Source organism: Zonotrichia leucophrys, chromosome 7 (assembly GCF_028769735.1).
Source record: "Zonotrichia leucophrys gambelii isolate GWCS_2022_RI chromosome 7, RI_Zleu_2.0, whole genome shotgun sequence".
Classification (NCBI taxonomy): Eukaryota; Metazoa; Chordata; class Aves; order Passeriformes; family Passerellidae; genus Zonotrichia; species Zonotrichia leucophrys.
In genome coordinates this window covers 12,837,702-12,855,952 of record NC_088177.1, presented here as the reverse complement: position 1 = coordinate 12,855,952, position 18,251 = coordinate 12,837,702, and the positions used below count along the sequence as shown (strand labels likewise).

General features: G+C 41.8%; 1 protein-coding gene across 6 annotated transcripts in view; it reads left to right on the top strand.

The window, feature by feature from the left end:
- DIP2A (disco interacting protein 2 homolog A) overlaps window positions 1-18,251 on the top strand; it is a 77,407-nt gene that overhangs the window by 54,613 nt on the left and 4,543 nt on the right. For 2 of the 6 annotated variants that reach the window (XM_064718383.1, XM_064718380.1), the window contains 18 exons: window positions 5,473-5,609; window positions 6,071-6,151; window positions 6,350-6,477; window positions 7,543-7,657; window positions 8,802-9,003; window positions 9,179-9,288; window positions 9,411-9,491; window positions 10,520-10,643; window positions 10,906-11,027; window positions 11,341-11,452; window positions 11,657-11,766; window positions 11,871-12,001; window positions 12,512-12,680; window positions 13,893-14,063; window positions 16,122-16,151; window positions 16,558-16,619; window positions 17,234-17,291; window positions 17,991-18,065. In XM_064718383.1, the coding sequence (XP_064574453.1) occupies window positions 5,473-5,609; window positions 6,071-6,151; window positions 6,350-6,477; window positions 7,543-7,657; window positions 8,802-9,003; window positions 9,179-9,288; window positions 9,411-9,491; window positions 10,520-10,643; window positions 10,906-11,027; window positions 11,341-11,452; window positions 11,657-11,766; window positions 11,871-12,001; window positions 12,512-12,680; window positions 13,893-14,063; window positions 16,122-16,151; window positions 16,558-16,619; window positions 17,234-17,291; window positions 17,991-18,065 (2,018 nt within the window). The other 4 variants (XM_064718381.1, XM_064718382.1, XM_064718384.1 and 1 more) reach the window with 4 other exon arrangements.

Genomic DNA, 18,251 nt, shown 5'->3' with positions numbered 1-18,251 from the left:
GGCAGTTTCATGGCACTGTCTGTCTGCTCTGGTGTGCTTGGAGAGGATAAAATGCAGATTTTTTGGAACTCTCCTCACCCCTCACGTTTATTATGTAGTTACCAAAGAACGTGATTGATTCTGGTTATGCACTTGGCACATTTGGCTTTGCTATTCTTGGTCTCCTTATGAACTTCCTGCCTTGCAGAGCTGTGGTTCTAAAGCCCTGTGGTTCTAAAGCCCTGCTCTCTGTGGAACATTTACTCAAAGTGAAGATAAAGTGGAGACTCAACTTGTGTGATTTCAGCAACAGCCTCTACTCTGTACACCAAAGTCCCTGATACAAATAAGATGAGGTAGACAGCTTCCCACTCTGCTGATGAGAATTTCAGCTATTGTGTGCAAGTCTCATTGGTGTTGTTTAATTTTCCCTATTACCCCCAGAAGCCTTCTGCAACCCCTGAAATTAATGGTTGAGTTGTTGTTATTAAACTTAAATTCAGAAGAGCTTCCTTTTGCTGAAGGCCGAGCAGAAGCTCTGCACTTCCACACCAAAACGAAGCAGAGAAGTCACTTGGTTGTTGTGTAGCTTCTGTCAAATTTTTCTTTTGTATTAAGACCATTTGAAGTTGATTTGAAAGTCCATAATAAATTCCGAAAAATAGTGATTTTTCTGCTTTGACTTGAATACAGATGGCATCTGCTGCTATTGCTATCTGTTTGGAGTGTGTATACTGCTGCTGTCCCCTTGAAACCTCACTGAAATTCACCTGTGCTCTCAATATTTTCTCTAGATTATGGGTTAGATACAGGGACATGAAGGGAGCGAGTTTGCATGCCCTTGAGGTAGTCATGAATCCTTGGTGAACTTACTGAGCTTAAACTCAATCTTGCTGCTGTTCAAGAAAGTGGTATTAGATGCAGGATTAATCGAAATCTTTCTTTGGATCACTTTATCTCGTTTGGCTCCACCTCTGTGGCCCCCCTGCTAAAAAACCAGGCCATACAAAACCAACACAGGGATGCTCCTGGCTTTGCTGTAGGCTTGCTCTCACAGCAAATTATGCTTGACTACAGTAAGATACACAGCTGCCTGCAGCTGCTCTTCATATTCAATTGTTGGAGCTGTAAGTCCCCTGGGTTAATTTTCCACAGAGCATCTGCTCAGTGGCATCTTCAAGTCTGCCTTAGGATGCTGGAAAATTTCCCTGTATGCTTATGGCTAAGTAATTTTACCTCATGAGTTGTCAAAACGTTGTGAGTTTCACCTTATGAGTTGTCAAAAAATCCATTTCTGTCCTTGTGAAATGCCTGATGGAGCAGTCAGAGGGATGTGTGAAAAAACCCTTCCCCTTTGTCAAAATTCCTTGGAGCATTGTCTGGCAGATCTGGGGGACCCCTCTGGATTAGGGGGCCACTGGCAGGCCGTGATACTGCTGCCATTACTTTCTACATGAGTAAGAAGCATCAAGTGACTTGTCTGATTGTGTGTGATTGTGTGAGGGGAGAACTGTTAAATGTGCACTATTCAGTGTCTCAGAGTGATGTGACTTCTAATTGATGGCTGTTGCTAGTTAAAAATACAATATCAAGTGATTAAACTATTGGTAGGTTAAGCAGAATTTGCGAAACTTAATTCATTAACTCCTTTAAAGCTCTGACTAGCACTGAGCTGTCAGAATCTGGGGCAGATTTACTTCAGTTTATCCACATATTAAGAATTCCAGCAGAAGTTTCCCTGTACATTCCTTAAGTCAGAATATACATTATAGATTTCATTATAAAGGATAAGTGATAACTTTTGTCTCTTAAAAAATCCTCTGGAGTACGAAGGAAGTCACAAGACTAGCAGCTACTTACAGGGGTCTGCTAAATGAAAAAAATTAATGATTTAAGTAAATGAATGACTTAGTTTCAAATGAGTCTGCATGTACATTCTAACAGTGGAGATACTTGTGTCTTGGTAAGATTTATGCTTTCTCCTGTGTAATACTGGAGGGTGTGCCCTTGTCCATCCTGGCTTGGTGTTTGGCATACAGGAGAGAGCATACCACCACCTGTTCATTGCCCCTCTGCTGCCTGATGAGTCTTGCTCTTGATCTGCTTTTGGTTTTGTTTCTTTCTGAAGGCTTCATTCCATCTTCTGATCCCCACTGAACTTGGAAGTCTGCCCTAGCCTTTCAAATACTTTGTGACATAGGAGCTCACATTCCTGAATTTCATTTGGAAATGATCAAGCCAAATGGTTTTGATCTCATTACCTGTGAAGGTTTCTGGCATGCTTTATTCAGGAACTACCTGGTTAAAAAGGCACGGATAAAATGTCCACTCGTACCCTCCTTTTCTTCAGATCTTGCTTTTTTTTTCTGAGATGCTGAGCCCACCTGCTCAGGGGATCTTACTCAACAGAGCCATCAGCACCAGGGTCATGTCACATGTCACTGCTGTTTAACCCATAGGCCATTCTTGATGCCACATTCCCTTTACATTCATCATCTACCATGAATGCCCATCATGAGACCCTCAAGGGAAGTGCCAACATCCACAGAGAAATCTTCTCTTCAAAGATAGCATGGGAATTCTTAAGAGAAAATCTGCTATGCATTCCCATGGAATCCTGTTCTGGAGGAATGATGTTTTACCCCACCTGTTGACCATCTTGGGCGGTTTTACATAGTGTCTGTCTGGGATTGGCCAATTGCTAAATTTGGCTCCTCACCAACATTCAGTTGATTTTTTCAAATTGGACTGGTAAAGATGGTAGGGAGAATGCCAAACCTTTTCTTCTGCCCATTTTCAGCCTCCAGCTTTCACATCAACTGGAATGTGATTGCTGTGTTATCTGTCATCTTGAAAGCATGTTATACCTTAAGTGTGAGCCTGGATATGTTGCTTAGTGGATATGTTAAATACAGTTAAGTTTGTCTCCTTTCTACTTCCCAACCAATCCTTTCCATTCTTTTACTGGGATTCTTCTCATGTTCTTTCTTTGACAAGAGCTAACAGTCTTGAACCCAAAAGTTGTAAATCCCTATAGCCTCTAATCATACAAAGGCTGGCTCCTAGAAACAATGCTGCTGCAGCAGCTACTCTGTTACACTCAAGCAGAAAACTTCACTTTGGCATCAAATCTTGGGCCTTCTGCAAGATCTTCTGCAATGAACAGAATCATGTTCTGTATTGGGACTGCATTCAGTATCTTTTCTAGAAATTTAGGGAGATGGTTCTAATTTCCTTAATGTTGGGATGCTTACATTGTTTCCAGCCCATGGATGTCTTGTATGTCATTGTTTCCTCTGTCCATATCTGAGCAAACATTTGCCAAGATTCTTGTAGTTACCACAATTGATCTTCACTGTAGAGGGGTCTGGTTCCTTTACTTCAGTGGAAAGAGTTGTTACAGAACAACTTGGTGAAGCTTTCAGGTTTTTTTCTTTAGATTGTGGGTTAACAGCACCTCTTTTCCACTCAGCCCTTAGAATTTATCATAATCATCAGATCTGTGTTCCTCAGGGCTTCAGTCTGTCACACAGTGGCACAACAGCCACTGCAAAACAGCTTCTCTTGGAGACCTGTGCCTGTGTGCACTTGGGATGAGATTCCAGATTAAATGTTACACTTTGGGTGCTCATGATCATCTCCAGAGTCTAGATTTATGTTCATCCTCATCTGGGAAGTTGGCTTGCTTTATGCCTATTTCCCTTTCCAGAAGAGCAGGAAGAGATTCAAGTCTGCTTTTGATGTCCCCATATGCTGTTTTTCTCAAGGATGAGGTTTCTCTGGAAGCCCTGGAAATGCCTTTCACAGTGATTTTAGAGGCATTTTATCCTGGTGTTTTAGTAGTTTTCCTAAGGCTTCGTGCTTCTAGAAGAGAAGTTCTTCCTGAAGAGTGTAATGCAAGGGTAGCCATTGTGTATGGATCCATTATAAAATGCTGGAAATGCAAGAGGAGAGCACTTCCTGACCCTCATCAGTACCTTTGGTCACAGCCTTCTGCTGTACAGCCCCTGGCATTCTTCTTGCATTCCTGCTGTGCTGGTCTTGAAACATCCAGAGCTGCATCCACTCTTTGGTAGGGCATCAGCATCATCCTTTGCACAGCAGGATTCTGTCTCCTGCCAGGATACTCCTTGGCAGGTTTGACTGCTGCGAGTCACCATCTGTCAGAATGTACATGTGGACTCATTTGAAGGAAGCAAGCTTTCCTAGCAGGAATCTGTGTTCTTCGTGACGTGCAGTCCACATGTACATTCCTCTCCCATCTGCTTTTCCCTTCTCTTTAATTCTTTTTCAGATGCAATGCTGTTGAGAGACTGAAATGGTGGTAGATGCACTCTCTTGTATGTCACACATGGAGCAGGAACAGGAGGAGAAACGAGAGTAGAGGCTCCACAGATACTGCAGAAGGGCAGCCTTGCAGTATAACCTGGCAGGACAGAACTGTGCCTGCTGTTAGAATGTACCTGTAGGCTACCTGTATCATACATTGGTTACTGGTAAGTATTTTTCTTTACTTGATCAGGGTCATAGGGTTGTTCTCTGGCTTCGTGGATGGAGCATCATTTAGGGACTGCAGGCTGATCCTTTGGTTTTTCCATGTTTGTGGATGCAGTGAGGGCTGTACATTTGTTAATGCCCACAAACTGTTTTTTCTCCAGTTACTAACACTTCTCTTTGCATCATTGTTTGAGTGTTACATACAGAGTTCTGATGTTTGCTCAAGTTATTTTCTGTAGTAATAAACCATTTTGTCAGTTCCAATTTACCACTGAGTTTCATTTTTCCCTCCTAAATTGCAATATGTGGAGTTTTGCATGACTGATAGTTCATACTGTAGTTTGTAATTCCAGACATCTAGTTCACACATAAAATATCTAAAAACTGTACCAGAATTTGAGTAACATCTCTTTACTTGGTTACCCAAGGTTATCATTACATGGTTCCAAACAATTACTAATAACTGATAGTTTTCTGATAGGTAATTTTTATGAAACCAAGACAATTTAGAGGTTGATCTATTGGTAGGGTGAATAATGGTCTCACCGTTTCATACCTAGGATGTTGGCAATTGAAAGACTTCTCTAAGGTTTGAAAATGTACCCACAGATCTATTTCACCAGTGTTCCTTGGTCTATGCAGGCAGCAGAGTTGGCTTTGCCATGTTTATTTTGTGTTGACCTGGGTAGATTTACTGATTTCTTTCTTGATCTTGAGTCTTACACTCCCTCAGTCCATTGTGCCTTGGATTCAGCTCAGCTGATGTGGAGGCTGTGAAGTGCTGTAAGAAAAAAGCACTGCATTTGTGAACTTAATCTTGGAGAACAGATTGCACAGGCTGTCAGGAAGCTCAAGTGAGCTCTCTTACATGCTATGCTTTTGCTGTAGCTGATGAATAATTGATACTAAAATCTTTATCTGTCAGTGGCAGAGCACCATGTGTGTCAGCTGCTGGAGCAGACTAACACTGTGATTCTGTGTTCTTCTTTCATGCAGCCAGCATGTGTGTTGTAAAGGTGGATGGGACCCCTTATCTGTGTAAAGCTGATGAGGTTGGAGAAATATGTGTGAATTCAGGAGCAACTGGCACAGCATATTTTGGCCTCCTCGGAATCACCAAGAATGTATTTGAGGTTTGGATTTCTTTCTATTTGTTATATTTCTACTGTTTCTTCTTGTAAATAGAGTTATTTTTTCCTTAAAGGTCTTTTTTGTGTGTGTGGTTTATGGTTTGGTTTGGTTTGGTTTGGTTTTTTAGTTAGTTAGAAAAAAAGCCCTGGCCAGGTACACTTTGCTTCATTCATAGAATCATTACAAGACATTCTGTCTCTTACAACCAAAAATAGCAAGTGTCATCTGCAGTCAGTCAGCTGCTTCTGTATTCCACAGTCCAAAGTAGTGCCTATGTGAGCATTTAAATTTATCCTAGCTCTGAATTAACACTGTGGTCTTACGCGTAGTTACCTGAAGGCATTTCAGTCTTTCTGCCCATATTTTTCCTTGCAGTGGTACCTCATTTCATGTATTCTGGCAGTAAAGGAGTGAAAATTCTTGTCAGTCCAGTGAGTGTCTGAATCCTTCTGTGTTCTTCCAGGCCATCCCAGTGACGGCAGCTGGCATTCCTGTATCAGACCAGCCCTTCACAAGGACAGGATTGCTTGGCTTTGTGGGTCCTGTAAGTGTGAACAAGCCCTCAGGGCCCTTCTTTGTCCTGACTCCCAACTCTAAAGTGATGCCCCTGAATTCAGCAGGACTTTGTCTCAGGGCACTGACCTGCTAAAGGTCACGAGAGTGTTGTTGGCTTAAGTCAGGCCTGTATTGCCAGGTGTGAGGAGGTTTTTCTGCTCTGTTTCTAACCCTTCCTTCTTTTCAGGACTATCTGGTGTTTGTGGTGGGGAAATTGGATGGCTTGATGACAGTCAGTGGCCGCAGGCACAATGCAGATGACGTGGTGGCCACCGCGTTGGCAGTTGAACCCATGAAGTTTGTCTATCGGGGAAGGTGAGTGCATTAAAAACTTCATCACTGCTGGCTGGGCCTTGTTGCTGTTTTTAACCCACAGACAGTCACCAAGTGACACAGCATACACAGGAGCAATGCATGTGAACTTTTTCATGTGTGTTTTGTAGGAAAGTTAGCTCTAGGTTGTGAATTTGGTTGTTGAAAGGTAAATATTCACACCCTGCTTCATGCATAATAGATTTTAAATTACTTTCACACAGTATAAAGGTAGATCCCAAAGTGTCTGTTTAAAACTTATTTCAAAGCTTCTCTTAAGGCTCTCAAAAGAAGCTCATATGCTGGATGTAAAACACTTGTGTCCCCTGAGTCTTTTGGGTGGCTGAGGGAGGAACTGTGCAGCCTGTTCTAAAGACCAAACCAGGGAAGGACCCTCAGAGATAGGTCTCTGAGAAGAGATGTTAGCCAGCTGGAGGACAATGACCAGGCAAGAAAGCTGACACTGGGGTCCTGGCATTATTAAATATTTGAATTAGCTTATTCAGAATGAGAGAAGACCAGGTGTTGTATCACCAGCCTGAGTGCTCTTCAGTGGTCCATGGCTCCATGTCCAGATGGAGATCAATGACAAGTGGAGTCTCTCAGGGTTCAGACTGGGACCAGTCCAGGCTGAGGCATTATTAATATTTTATCCTAAGCCTAAAACTAAGGTAATTCCCCAAGGGGAGTTAAGTTTTTCAGTCCAAGCACCTGGTGATCAGTAATTTGGCATAGTTGACTTCCTGAAGGGACATTGTATGTAGAGGCTACAAGTCCAGTGTGCATGATGGAGTTCTGTAGGCAAGGTTTGCACAGCCCCTACATGTATGGAACTATCAGACATGTGCTACATGGGTGACTGACCCACCTAACCCCAGCAGAAAGCAGTTACAGCAAGGATCCCACATGTGTTCTAAATCTTTGTGATTTTGTGATGATCTGGCATGAATAATGCTTGTGTGTGTGAAGCAGTGCCATGAGAGGTTGCAGCCATGCCCATGTGATGATGAGCCATGCTGTGTTCAGCCTGTGTTGCATCCTATCATTCTTCTGTCCTTTGTGTTTTAGGATAGCAGTGTTTTCTGTGCCCGTTTTGCATGATGATCGGATAGTGCTTGTGGCAGAGCAACGCCCTGACGCCTCAGAGGAGGATAGTTTTCAGTGGATGAGCAGGGTTCTACAGGTAGTCAGTCTGTCCTTTTCTCTTTCCAGGTGAATAAGGCTGATGCATGAAATGAGAATATTAGAGCTTTTCTCTTTTTTTTTTTTTTTTCCATAAGCAAAACCTATCAGTATAACCACAGAGAGCTGTACTAAGATAATTTTTTCAGGGTTCAGAATTAACAGAATTTTGTAAAAAGTAAGATTTTTCTCTCAGAATGTATTTTTAACTTCCTACTACTGGAATTCTCAAAGGCCTAAAGGTGATGTGTTTTGTTTGGGTCAATGCAACATGTCTCTTCTGATTTCATACTGAGAGTTACCTCTGAAAATATTCACAAGTATGCTGCCAAGTATCACAACTTCCCCAAAAGCTTTTTTATCATTAACAACCTTAGTTTGGATCTGCAACAAGAAGTATTAAAAACTTTTCCCCTTAATTAATTTACTGCCTTTTCCTGGAGATGAAGGACAGGGGGAAGGGGAACTGTGGTAGATCTGCATTTGCAGATTTTAGAATTAATCAGTTCTCAGGAAGTGAAAAAGGAGAGATCAATTATGGAAGACTCTGGGGACAGCTGAAGGGAAGGATCCAAAGAACAACTTAAAGGAAGTTTGCTCTTAAGAGTAAGGCAGTTTAGTAATAATGGTTTCTGTCTAATTTCAGCCTTCTTATCTTTTTGGAGAGAATATCTGGTATTGGGACGAAATATTTTTGTTTCTCTTTTTAGAAGTGTCATAGCTAAAAGAGACACTTAAGATTTAGGCAGCAAAGATGCTTCCCTCCTAAATTTTGTGAGTTTTATGTTCTACTGCGCTTTTGTGATTGTGCCATACATGCTAAATTTGCTGTGATATAACTTTGGCTTTTGAAAATCTCTGCACTTTTTGCCCACTTTTAAGAGACTTTCCTAATCCCTGATGTGCAGGTGGCATCCCCTTGATAGAGGGCACAAGCAAAGTCCTGGGTCTGCTCCTGCTCCCATTGAAGTCATGGCACAGCTTCTATGAGTTCAGTGAGTGCAGAATTGGACCCTTTATTTGCAAATTGTGGTGCAAGTAAAAATTTTAATGTTATAAATTAATTGAATTCAATTCTTGCTCTAGCTACATCCCAGTTGATAATGTGGAATGTTTGTCTGTTTTTTTATTTAATTTCTGTGAAGGCAATTGATAGCATTCACCAAGTAGGTGTGTACTGCCTTGCCTTGGTGCCAGCCAACACTCTGCCAAAGGCTCCCCTCGGAGGAATTCATATTTCAGAAACCAAGCAGCGCTTTTTGGAGGGGGCTCTGCATCCTTGCAACGTCCTGATGTGTCCCCACACCTGTGTCACCAACCTGCCCAAGCCTCGGCAGAAACAGCCAGGTGAGGAAAGCAGAGTGTGTGCTGCTTCTGCCACACCTGGCACCTGCAGGCTGCATTGCTGCTTGTTCCCCAGGTTGTTTTTCATCTTTTTGCACTGTTCTTTCAAAATGCAGATGTTGTCCTGCATTTCCTAGGTTGTTTTTCCTCATTTTGCACTGCTCTTTTCAAAATGCAGATGTTGGTCCTGCATCAATGATTGTGGGAAACCTCGTAGCTGGCAAGAGGATCGCACAAGCCTCGGGCAGAGATGTTAGCCAGCTGGAGGACAATGACCAGGCAAGAAAGGTGACACTGGGGTCCTGGCATTATTAACTATTTGAATTAGCTTATTCAGAATGAGAGAAGGCCAGAAATAAACCTGAGGTGCTTTGAGTGAATTTGAGTGTCTCCTTTTTCTTCCCTTTCAGTTCCTGTATTTAGCAGATGTTCTTCAGTGGCGAGCTCAGACAACTCCAGATCATCCCCTCTTCCTTCTGTTGAATTCCAAGGTAAGATGCAACTTGGAGACTAAAACCAAAGCAAAAGATTATTAGATTCTAAGAAAATACCTTCTGGAAGTCTTTTCCTGAAATGCTGCACATTATTTTAATGAAGCAGACAAAAATTGCTAGTTAGTAAGTAGCATAAATTTTTCCACTTCTGGAATTGTATGCCATATGTTTTATTCCACTTCTAGAATTTCAGTATGCATTCTGCCTAGCTTAAAACATTGCAGTAATTGCATTTCCTGCCAGAATACAGCTTTTGTCATATTAATGGAAGCCATGATTCTGTCTTCATTCGTGAGCACAAGGGTAAACTTAAAGTCAGAAATGGAGAATTTCCTGATAAGAAGCTCTACAGCGTAAGTAGAGAGCCCTTGGGACAGCTTTGGAATCAAATTTTCCAGGAGCACTGTCACATCCTGCAGAGAATACTGATGCCTTGCCCTGGGCTAGGCTCTGCCCTCAAAAAGGATGGCACATAGAGTGACAGTAAGAGCCCAGGGACAAATTGGATCTGCCTTGTGCTGTGCTCTACTGCAGACAGGAGTCTTCCAGAAAGTCCAGCAGCAGGCTTTGGGAAGTGAAGGATTTGTAGGTCTCATTCAGAAGGGCAAAAGAGTTTAGGACATAGTTCAAACTTTCCAACTTTTCTTTTAAGACTGTGTTTTAGCAAAAGAAATTGTTTCAACATTGTTACTGTTAAATGGGTTTATTCTCTCAGAGTAAAGATTTTGAGGGAGGTTTTCTAGTATGAAGCAGCCTTTCCCAGGTCACTTTGTTCAGGCAAGTGTTACCCTTGACATGTAGACTCTGCAAAAGTAAACACAAAACTTGGGCACAAAGAAAAATTACCTCTTGGTGAGCACCTTTCCTAAATAGCTGAGGACTAATGAGCTACTGTGCTCTATGTTGGTGTGTTCACATGTCTCCAGGAGAAACCTTTTGGTTTTCCCCTTTTCATGTCAATGTCCAAGTGACTGAGCTGCTGCTGTTCCTGTAAAGGTTTCTGCTGTCCCTTGTCTCCTGTGCAGGGTACTGTAGCCAGCACTGCCTCGTGCATCCAGCTGCACAAGAGGGCAGAGAGAGTGGCAGTGGCGCTGATGGAGAAGGGACGGCTGAACGTTGGTGACCACGTGGCTCTGGTTTACCCTCCAGGTAAAGCAACACAGCAAAACCCACAATCACACAGCACAAGAAAAGAAGTTCTGTCTGTTAATTGGGTTGGGATAATTTTTGCTAGCTCTTAAATGCAAAACATTTTAAACTGGGTGTGGAACAGACTGTTGATTTGAACAGACACTTGTGACAAATCCTTCTGTCTTAATAACACAAATCAGTGTGTATTTTGATTTTGGTGAAAGAATTTGGCCTATTGATCTGATAAAAATGGCTTTACTTTCACAAATATCCTTTCCAGGAGTAGACTTGATAGCAACTTTCTATGGCTGTTTGTACGCTGGCTGTGTTCCCATCACTGTCCGCCCGCCTCATCCACAGAACCTTGCTACCACTCTGCCCACTGTCAAAATGATTGTAGAGGTAGGTGAGACATTCCTCTCCCTGTGCTTTTGGGGAGTGGGGAATGCTTATTGAAGCCTGATGAATTGCTTTGCCACAGTCAGTGGAAAATAAGATAGAAAATAAATATTCAGTGTGCTGTGGCTGAGTCAGTAATGAATTCTGCAGAAACTTATTTAAAATGGTCTTTTATTGTTGTGATCTATTTTGCTTTGTTTCTAATTACTCTCTTCATCTCTTCATCTTACTGGTTATCTCATCTGATGCATATGGCATGACTTTGAGCATGCACTCCTTGGTTTTAACAATGGTCTTAATGCTTTGCCTTTTGCAGGTCAGTAAGTCTGCATGTATATTGACCACCCAAGCTATAATGAAACTGCTCAGGTCCAAGGAGGCTGCAGCAGCTGTAGATATTAAAACGTGGCCCACTATTTTGGATACAGGTAGGATAGCCAAAATGGAAATAGTTTGAAGAGTGATACATTAATTTTGCCTCACCACAACTGCCTGATTGAGTGGATGTGTTCTGCCTTGCATTAAAATAGCTGTCTAGAAACTATAGGGAGAGTTCTGATGATAATGCTATAAAGATAAATTTTTTTCCCAAAATAATATGGTTCTCTCCTGTACTTATGTATTTTAAATAGATGATATGCCTAAAAAGAAGCTGGCTAGTGTTTTCAGACCTACATCTCCAGATATGTTGGCATACTTGGACTTCAGTGTGTCTACTACTGGAATATTAGCAGGAGTGAAGGTACAGTAACAAGAGATAATCATGTTTTATTCCTTTAAGTTGATAAGTAAATATGTGAAACCCTTTTTCTAAGGTCCCTGAGAGGTTGTGTTTTCCTCGTGCAGATGTCACACGCAGCTACAAGTGCCTTATGTCGCTCGATAAAGCTGCAGTGTGAGCTGTACCCATCCCGACAGATCGCCATCTGCCTGGACCCCTACTGCGGCTTGGGCTTTGCTCTGTGGTGCTTGTGCAGGTATGCTCTGGAGCTCTGCCTCTGCTCACCTCTTCTCAGCCCTCTCTAGAACCCCAGGGAGGAACTGTCAAAGAAACCCAAACTAACCTTTTTATCAGTCATTCAGAAAACACCTTTTGTGATAAGAAAATCCATTTAAGTCAGTTAGTTACTGGAGTAATGTTGGGTTTGCAAATGGAATTAATTGCATATCAAATTCAAGGGAGGGAAAAAAGGACTTATCTGTCTGTTTCACATTGATTAAGTAAATCCTTTTAAAGTATTTTGAGATTAAACCATATGTTTTGACAAGACCTTTAAGGTGTTCACTGCAAGATTAGTGTGCAGTAAGAAATACTGCTAAAGGAAGCAGTTACATGTTTCTTAAAATGAGTGAATCTTGACTTGATTCAACCAGATACCTACTCTAATGCAGCACATCCCACAAAGCTACAATTTTTTTGCCTTTTAAAGCATGCTGTATACATTAATTAATTAAATTTTCCTGTTCCTCTTGCTTCCTCTCCCCAGCATATATTCAGGTCACCAGTCCATCCTGGTGCCCCCTCTGGAGCTGGAGAGCAATGTGTCTCTGTGGCTGTCTGCTGTCAGCCAGTACAAAGTGCGTGTCACCTTCTGCTCCTACTCTGTGATGGAGATATGCACCAAGGGCCTTGGCACACAGACTGATGTTCTCCGGGTGAGTGGGCTTCATGTTCCCACATTCTGACATCAACACACCTGTATCTTCCCAAAAATACTTCAGTATCTTCCCAAAAATACTTCATTTGGGCTGGAAGAAGATGAGGCTTTAAGTGTTCCATTATGACTTGATTTTTGGGGAGTTTTGAGACTGCTGGAATATTCAGCTTCCATGTTTCTGTTGGAGGAAAAAAAGTCTTATATTTTCTGTTTTAGTTATTTGTGCAAGCTTCTGTGCTGCTGGATGTTTCTGAGATTTTGGGCGAAATACATAGCAAGCCTATCAACTTGGTTGTGTCTGAGACAAGAAATAAACCCAGCACCAAATAAAAAAAATCCCAGACAAATCACACACCAACATAAGGAAAAATCCCAAACCCCCACCAAATACAAAAAAACCTCACCCAGAACAGCCAAAAGAATATGCTCCCCAGAGCTCACCATGTGTCACTTAGTTTCAGATATCACTTGATAGCAAAAGTGTTAAGTTCTAAAATGGATATAATCTTCCCTGTCCTGGAAGTGTTCCAGGCCAGGTTGGATAGTGCTAGGAGCAGCCTGATCTAGAGGAAGGCGTCCCTGCTCATGCAGAGGGGCTGGAATGAGATGATCTTTAAAGTCCTTTCCTTCCCACCCAAAGCATATGCTATATGACTTTGACTTCTAACAACATCAGTTACATTCTAGTACATCTATTTATTTTTGAGGGAAATCTCTCAACTCAGATTTAAATTTCCTTAAAGAGAAAGAAGCATTCCCACAGCTGTAGTAACTCAGCTGCCCAGGACTTCCACTGGGAATGTGTGGCAGCTCCTTCACAAAAAATGATTGTATTATGTGCTGTCAATAAAGACAAAAAAAATCTTGTTCCACTGGAACAAGGAATTTCCTCACCAAAGGAAATCCTGGCCCACAGCCAGTTGCTCCAGGTTCACATTCACGTTGAGAGGAGCTGATGATATCTGGGACACCTGAACTGTGCAGTGCTGGGAGCCAGTAGGTCCCTGCCCCCCCAGCCCTGTAGCAAAATGACATTTTGAGGGTTTTCAGCTCAAAATGCTGAGTGACTGTGTTGCAGCTACACCATGCCTGTAGTGTTAAAGAGCTCATGTCTTACTCTATTGCTTTTAAAGTATAAAAGCTAAACCAGTTTCTCTCTGGAGCTGGTGCCTTTGCAGTGACAGTGTTTGTTGTGTCCCCGCCGTGGCAGATGAAGGGGGTGAACCTGTCGTGTGTGCGCACCTGCATGGTGGTGGCCGAGGAGAGACCCAGGATCAGCCTCACCCAGTCTTTCTCCAAGCTCTTCAAGGACCTGGGCCTGTCTGCCCGTGCAGTCAGCACCACCTTTGGCTGCAGGGTCAACGTAGCAATTTGCTTACAGGTGAGGTTAAACTGCTGCTTGCTTGCACAGAATCTCTGGGGACCTGGTAGAAAATCATCTTCAGGTGAATACATTCCTTTTTGTAATGAACTGGAGCTCCATTCCTTGCTTGCTTCATCACTAAGTTAAGCTTTTTAATAAGATGTTTAATATGATGTTGATTATGATAATTTCACTTTTCTGTACTAATTGATCAATTGATTTGCTTTTCTAATCCAGAGGTCAGTACTAAGAAACTTGTTTCCTTCCTACTATGCATTAAATAAACAGCTTCCTGTACATAAATATTATATGTTACAAGCAATGCTGTTTCAGCTTTTGTGTGATTCAGATTTTGTCTTGTTTTGTATAGTGTGGAATTAAATGGAAGACAGAATTTCACAAATAAGACTCAAGAAAATTAACACAGGGGTTTTTTTTAATTTTTAAAGATCTCAAATGAGTATTAGCAACATGCAAATATTTTTGTCTCACCTTGTGTGAGAGCTGGACTGGTTCTTTTTTACTTTTAAGTTGTGAAATTGGAAGCTTTGAGAGGGAGGATATGCCCATAAAGTACTCAGCCATGCCTCACAGTCTGGAGATAATGACATTCTGTTGGCCAGAACCACCTTTGATAGTTTAGCATTTAGCTGATAATAATCTTTAATGTGTAATTTAATCAGATGAAATCTAACTTTTCTTAATGAGGTATTTGTTTTCCAGTCAGGAGATTAAAAAAAACATACATACATAATGAACATATATATTTATATTCCAAAATTTACCTGAAAAATCAGCTATTAAATAAGCATGGACTACAAAGTGGGAAAAACACCCTGGAGTTTGGAGGATGCTTGAGTTAGTAAATAAGTGCTCAGGTTTCAGATGAGGCACTATGTAGCTTTGTACATGGGGAATATCTTAGGGGACACATGGATTTAGTATGTGTAATTGTAAATTTAATTTCCAATTTTATTACTATGGATTACACTTAGTAAAATAGGATTCTATAAAAATTGCTACTGTATTTCTACAAGACTTCTTTCTTCCTCTTTTTGTTTTTTTCCTTGGTGCCCACTAGATGAAGAAAAGCCTTTTTATCTCTCAGAATATGTTACAGTGTTCTGGTTTTCCTACAAGAGAGATATTCTGGGGCATGAGTTACTTCAATATGTTGCCATTCACAATTGTTTCCTTAGTTTCTATAGTTTCTTTCACAATTAAAGAAGAAAGGATTTTTAACAAGACCAAGCTAAATGGTTATAAAGAAATGTCAGAGTGATTTTTATAAATCAATAGGTGGAAAAACAGGAAGGATACACATGAAATCAAGATGACAGCAAATTAAGATTTTAACATTGAATAAAGCTGCCAACTGTGAAAGAATAGCTTTCCAAATTGCCTGTGTGAATAAAAATTTCAAAAGCCAGTTTGGGATAAATGGGTGAGAAACAGTTTTTCTGCAAAATACTGAATGGCAACATAAAAAGTCCTCCAAAAAAAACCCAGTGTAGAATACAGGACTGCTGGGCAGTTAAACTTCCCATTCATTTTATGCCTTTTTCATCTCTGTTTTCCATTCTTGAGACCCTTTTTAGTGGGTTTTCTACCCCTTTTTCCCCATTTTTCCCCCATTCCTCCATTAGACTTTTTAAATTGGATTTAAATGAATGTAAATGAATGACCTAACTTCTGATACAAATTAGCAGGCTTAAATACATGTCTTCCAGCCCTGCTGAACTGGTTCACTGAGGTGTTTCTGAAGCTGCAAACAGCCTTACACAGGGAGAATGGGTTTATTATAAAGCAGTGTATGAGTTGCTGTAGCCTTCTTTTGTTACATGATCTGAGATTTGCATGTTTCCAAAAGAACTACCTAATAGTGCCAAGCTCTTAAATAATCTGAAATGGAAATTTTCTTTTCATTCTAAAACAGTGTAAGTTTTGTTTTCTGTCTTACTGTGTGTATCTTATGTTTCCAGTGGCTCTTTGTTTGTATTTTCTTTTTTTCCCCTTTCTCTCTGTTTCCCACACTTTGATGGCCTCTGTTACTTCTGTTTGTGGTCCTGCTGTCAGCCAAACAGGCTGGGCAAGCTGGCTGAACAGGTATAGTGATGCATGTGTGCTTGTCACGTCCTAAAGTCCATCTGCTTCTGCTGTGTTAGGGACTAGGCCCACACAGGTTTGTGCTTGCATCCTTTTGCACTGCCTATGTGGGTTACAGAGCAGGTGCTTACTCAAATAAAATCCTAAAAGCTGAATTTTAAATCTAAAAATTGGGCAGACTTAGACTTACCTGTACTACATATGTCACCTGTGCATTTATTGACTGATTCCATAAAAAGCAAAGGCTCTACAGTAGTCACTGTAGAATGGGGGGCTACTTTATTTCTTGAGCATTAGGGAAGTGCTTTCTAAGTGTCTGTAAAAAAGAGAGAGGAAATATGTGAATTTATGTGCCTGTGAGAATGAAAGCAGGGTGTTGAATTTGTTTCTTCCTCCTTATTCTTAGGGAACAGCAGGACCAGATCCAACAACAGTCTATGTAGATATGAGAGCCCTCCGACATGACAGGTACAGTCTGTGTTACAGCATTAACCCTTCAATGTCTGTGGAGAATAAACTTCAGCCTCATTGCATTGCTCTGTTGAACTATCCTTGGCAGCAGCCAGCTGACTCCCTGCCATATTATATCCTCGTGCTGTGCATTTCCAAGAAACCTGCTCCCTAACAATCCTTTAGGTAGTGATAGCACAGTTAGAATCTCCTATAGTCCTTTTTTTTTTTTTTCTTCCTTCAAACCAAAACAACTCTGTTCCTCAGCCTTCCCTGAGTGGCAAACAGAACACAGCAGGAACTCTGCAGCTGTAACAGGAACCTTGGGGTGTACTGGTGGGCAAAAGATGCTGGGTTGAAGTGTAAGGGAAGAGCCCAAAGCAGCAGCAGAAGACAGCAGGGCTGTCTCCCAAGAGAAAGCCCCTCAGCTACAGGAGTGCAGCCAGCTGCACCTTTCCCCCTCCTTGGCTGCATCTTTTGTCTCTCTTAAATACAGTCATTATCATCTCTTAGGCAGCAGATGGGAGAAAATTCCCTGAGAGAAAAAGCGGAAAAAAAAGAAGAAAAAAATCCTAATCTCCAGCAGTTCTTAAAGCCATGTACAAATGTGTTCATTCCTCTTATTTTCTCAGGGTGCGTTTGGTAGAGAGAGGTTCTCCTCACAGTCTGCCACTTATGGAGTCTGGCAAGGTGAGAGACAGTGTGTCAGCCTTTCTTCTCACAGAATCATGGAGTGTTTGGGTTGGAAAGGGCTTCAAAGCTCATCTCATTCCAGTCCCTCTCTGCCATGGGTGGGGGGACACCTTCCCCTAGACCAGGTTGCTCCAAGCTTTGTCCAGCCTGGCCTTGGACACTTCCAGGGGTGAGGTAGCCACAGCCTTTACCAGCCAGGGCCTCACCACCCTCAAAGGGTGGAATTATTCCCAACACCTACTCTAAACCTCCTGTTTCAGTTCAAAGCCATTATGACACTCGTTGTGTCCTCATGGCCCTCACCTGGGTGTGGAGCTGCATCACCTGGATCTCATTAAATATGTGGGATGAGATTGGCTAATCACAGTGTGGCCAGGAGAACAGGTTGTGAGTGAGTAGTCAAGTGAAACCAGGTGCGTGACATGAAGCAATAGGATAAATTGCTGCCACCAAAACAAATCTGAGGCCTTGATATGGAAGGCATGTTCTAGGTGTGAAACCAAAGCTGAAGCTGCAAAACAGCTGCTCAGAGTTAGGATTATTTAACAAGTTAAACAACTGTAGTAGGAAGAGATGGTTGGTGTGTGTGGTGCAGAAAGGAGTAGAAAGGGAAGCACAGACTGTTGACTTTTGATTAACATTTCTTTTAATGAATTTCTTGTCATTTTCTTAACTTCTGTTTGCTTCTTATTCAAGATTCTTCCAGGAGTCAAGGTCATCATAGCACACACAGAAACCAAGGGACCTCTGGGAGACTCCCATTTAGGAGAGGTAAAGCTTTGGTGCTGTTGTACTGTATTTGTGGGCAGTGATGTGATGCATGGATACCTCCTGGTAGATAAATGCCTTCCTTCCCCTGAGTGGGGTGTGAATGAGCCCCACAGAGAGCTGGCACTGTGTGCACTCCTGCACGTGTGGCTGCACAGTCTGTGTCTGCCCAGCAGCTAGAACAGCTAG